The sequence below is a fragment of the Papaver somniferum genome, chromosome 9 (assembly GCF_003573695.1).
Source record: "Papaver somniferum cultivar HN1 chromosome 9, ASM357369v1, whole genome shotgun sequence".
NCBI classification, from domain to species: domain Eukaryota; kingdom Viridiplantae; phylum Streptophyta; class Magnoliopsida; order Ranunculales; family Papaveraceae; genus Papaver; species Papaver somniferum.
In genome coordinates this window covers 123001402-123005643 of record NC_039366.1, presented here as the reverse complement: position 1 = coordinate 123005643, position 4242 = coordinate 123001402, and the positions used below count along the sequence as shown (strand labels likewise).

The 4242-nt window shown below is 39.9% G+C and overlaps 1 protein-coding gene across 1 annotated transcript; it reads left to right on the top strand.

Moving 5' to 3' along the window:
- The first annotated feature begins 515 nt into the window (after positions 1-515).
- Positions 516-1172, top strand: LOC113312524. Its single transcript, XM_026561272.1, has one exon. The coding sequence runs from the start codon at positions 516-518 to the stop codon at positions 1170-1172; it is 657 nt and encodes a 218-aa protein (XP_026417057.1).
- Positions 1173-4242: the final 3070 nt, after the last annotated feature.

The window sequence follows — 4242 nt, the reverse complement described above, 5'->3', positions numbered from 1 at the left end:
TGGATCAAGATCGTACAAGCTTTGAATCCAACAACTGTTGTGGGGCTTCAAGTATCCTGACGGCGATATTCATTGACCTGTTTGTACTCGCCAATTCAATTGGGAAAGGGTCGAATAATTGTCGAAAAGAATCTTTCATTAGAGCCTTGAACCCTAATAAAACATTCTTTTCTTCACCCAGTTTTAGTGTCTATTTTCCAACAGACATAAACACTAGCTATTTTCATAGAATAGGTAAGATAAAGAAGAGAATGAACTTCATTCATTCTCTGAGAATTAACGGTCGGTTGACGGAGGATAAACAATCGACTAAGTCAGCAATCATTGGTTACTTCTCGAATCTATTTACGAAAAAAGCTACCCCGCGCCCAACTAACTATAGGGAACATGAAATTTAAACAAATCAGCAAGGAGTTGGCCCAACATCTTGAAGCTCCAATCACCGAAGTGGATTGTCTCCAAGCGCTCAAAGGGTTTGGTCAGAACAAAGCCTCGGACCCGACGGTTTCCAATTCATGGTTATTAGGAAGTGCTGGGATTTTATGCGGGAAGACATTATGAAAGTGGTAAGAGATTTTAATAAATTGGGAACTATGAATTGGAGACTAAAAACTATTTTTCTTTCTCTCATCCCCAAGAAAGAAACTGTAGAAAAAGTGAAGGACTTCATCCATATAGGCCTCATGGGAAGTGTATGCAAAATGATTTCCAAAGTGTTAGCAGAAAGATTAAAATCTGCTCTCCCGTACATCATTTCGGATCAGCAATCTGCGTTCATAAAAGAAAGACAAATTCTTGAGTTTGCTCTTTTGGCTAACGAATGCATAGACTCTCGAATCAGAAGTGGTACACCGGGGGTGATATGCAAGATAGATTTTGAGAAGGCTTTCGACCATGTCTCTTGGGATTTCGTTGATGACGTGCTGGCTAAAATGGTTTTTGGAGAATTATGGAGAAAGTGCATCCAAGGTTGTATCTCAGATACTCCTATCTCGGTGTTAATCAATGGCTCGGCTCACAGAAAATTCACTACAGGTAAAGGACTGATGCAAGGTGTTCCTCTCTCACCCTTTATCTATATTATTGTCGTTGAAGCCTTGCATCTCTTGCTCCAATCAGGGAAAGAACAAGGTCATATAGGAGGCTTTGCAATGAGTCAAATGGGGTCGTGATTGCCTATCTTCAGTTTGCCGATGATACGATAGTTTTTCTCGACGACTCAACGGATCAAATGAATTTTTTTAGATAATATCACCTTGGTTTCGAGATGTTATCCGGCGTTCATATAAACTTTGCCAAGTGCAGCATTTTCGGGGTTGCGGGAGCTTCTAATCTGGATACTATGGATGCTATGTTGGCCTGCAAGTCAGAAACTCTGCCCTCTTCTTACTCGGGTCTTCCTCTTGGTGATACTTCAATGGGATCTCAAAATTGGTATTTGATTATCGAGAGATGTAAGAATATACTGTCTTCATGGAAACGTTCTAGCCTGAACAAAGCCGGTAAATTAACACTAGTGAAGAGTTTCCTGTCTAGCATTCCAATTTATATGCTCTCCCTCTTTATAGCTCCTCCCAGAGTAATTAAAGTTGTTGAACAAGTTATCAGAGATTTCTTATGGGATTCTTCGGATACCAAAAAAGGATACCACTATGTGCGTTGGAAGATTTGTCGTAAGCCTTTGAAAGATGGAGGATTGGGTATCAAATCAGTTAGGAGTATGAACAGGGAGCATCTTTCGAAGTGGTGGTGGCGTTTTAACAAATAAAAAAATTCCCTTTGGAGAAATGATGTGAGTCAGCTCCCTCGGATAGGAAGACAAAAATCTAAAACCAGGAAACAAGTGTGGAGTTTGGAAAATATCTTTGCTCATTTAAAGACATTCAAACAGTGTTCAAGGCTTCGCTTAGGGGAAGAGACTACTATCAGATTCTGGGAAGATACATGGCTCGGCGATCAACCTTTGAACCTAGACTTTCCTAACATTTATTCCATCACCTTCACAAAGAAATGGACAGTTCAAAAATATGCAGAATCTTTACTTAATGGTGTTTCCTGGAACATTGGTCTAGACAGAAGGCTCTCTCAAATTCAAATACAGGAAGTTTCTTCTCTTCTTGTGTTATTAGAAAACTTATCTGTAGGTTCCAATCAAGAAACTCTTGTGTGGTCAATCGACAAAAGAGGGATCTTCACTGTAAAATCTGCTTATAATTGGTTCCAAAAAGAACACCAAGTGGACACAAGAAGTGTAAGTATTTGGTCGAGAAATTGGCCTCATAAGATAGGTTTCTTTCTATGGCAGGTTTATCATAAAAAGGTTGCCACCATGGATATTCTCTATCGCAAAGGGAAGCTATTAATCAACGGATGCCTTCTGTGCCGTCGAGAGGGAGAATCCACCGCCCATCTCCTTTTCCACTGCAATTTTGGAGAGAGACATTTGGTTGCATTTTTTGTCTTTTGTGCAACTCGAATGGGTTATGCCCAACTGTATTGACACGATCATCAAATGTTGGTGAGTGAAGATTTACATAGTACAGCTAAATCTCTTTGGCAAGCGCTGCCTTCAGCTATCACGTGGACCATTTAGAATGCCAGAAACGATATAATTTTTAAACACGAGGCTGCGACTTTTATCAAAACCATTGAAAAGGTAAAATCGCAAGCTTTCTTCTGGTGCAGGAACCTGGATTCAGTAAATGGAATTGGCCTGGATTATATTATGGCTAACTGGGCTATGCTTTTCATAACATAGGGTCTTCTGTTTGTTTGGTTTAAAGCCTTGTTGGAAATAATATGCGGTTTCGGTTTCTCGGAAATCCTGTTCATGCGACAAACAAAATACTAACAAGAAAGAGTTAGAAAGACTTATCGAATTGGTTGATCGAGGCGAGGTAATCCTCTTTCCTTAAAGACAATTCATCCCCGCATACGGTGCTCACGGTTCTACAGATGTCGCCTTCCAAGATACAACGATCAAGCCTTATAGTAAGCAGCACTACAATACTTTTAGGCCAGCGAATGTTGACAATTACTGTGCTCTTAATGACTCTGACTCATGACTTGGAAACTTGTTTTTCTTCTTCTCAAAAACTTATAAAAACCCATTCAAAACAAAACTAAGTGATGGGTTTATATAGAGTCAATGGTGACTCTACAAGATGTCTTTTCACCAATAGGTGACTCTCCATGGCCAATGGTGACTCTCCATAACACCTATTCATGACTAGGTGTCTTATGGTGAAAAGGCTTAACCCAAACACATTTTTTGGACTTTAAATCTTGAAAACTAATTTTCACTCAAATAACAATTTTAACTTAAAAATTCCAACAAGCCTAGGATGTTCTCAGTTTTCTCTTGTTGTTTTCTTGTTTTTTTTTCTTCTCCTTGGGCATAGGTTGGTTGTGTCTGTACTTCCTTCCTTCTTTGGGTCTTCTTGTTCTTTTGTTCTTTGCTTCAGTGTAATTCTTATCTTTGCCGAGTAAAAAAAACAAACAAACAAAAAAACAACGTTCATAAAAGAATTATATGGTACCAACGTCCAAGTACCAATACGAAACAATGCATTGATCCGGTTGTCTGAAAGACTTGCACCACTTTGGATCGGTTTGAGCCTGTGAATAACAACCTGGCTCAAAAACAGGGTCAGTTATCAAAGCATATTTTGAAGTATGTAAAGCTTTGGGTTTAAGAATCCTTAGCTCTAGTTAACATTGGATGTGTACCAAGAATATTGGTTACGGTGGAAATTGGAATAGTGGATGCTACTGCAGGTACTGAGGGGTGTGAGACAGGAAGTTTAGGATCAGATGGGTTGGGTGTTGTTAACGGTATAGGTTGGCTTAGAACAGGTCGGTGGTAAGCGGAAGTGTGACCGGGAGCTGGACCTGTCACTTCTACAGAACCTACAGGATCAGAACTCAGAAGTAATAGGTTGATCAGATGTGTGGGGTACGTGTTGGGTTGTACCAACCAGATTTGGTGAAGGATTTGGTTGAGTAGGGGGAGAAGTGGGATTAGATGGCAAGCCTGAACTGGTGGGAATTGATTGGGTTGTTGTAGTGGGATGGTCACGTACATATGTATGATTACGTACGGAAGTAGGATTAGGTGGAAGGTTTGAATTGGTGGGAATTAATTGGATTGGGGTGGTGGGATCAGGATCGTTTCTGAGAAATTTTTGCCCTAAAGCAGAATTTATTTTTGATGCCCCCAAAAAAAATTTTTACACAACTCTA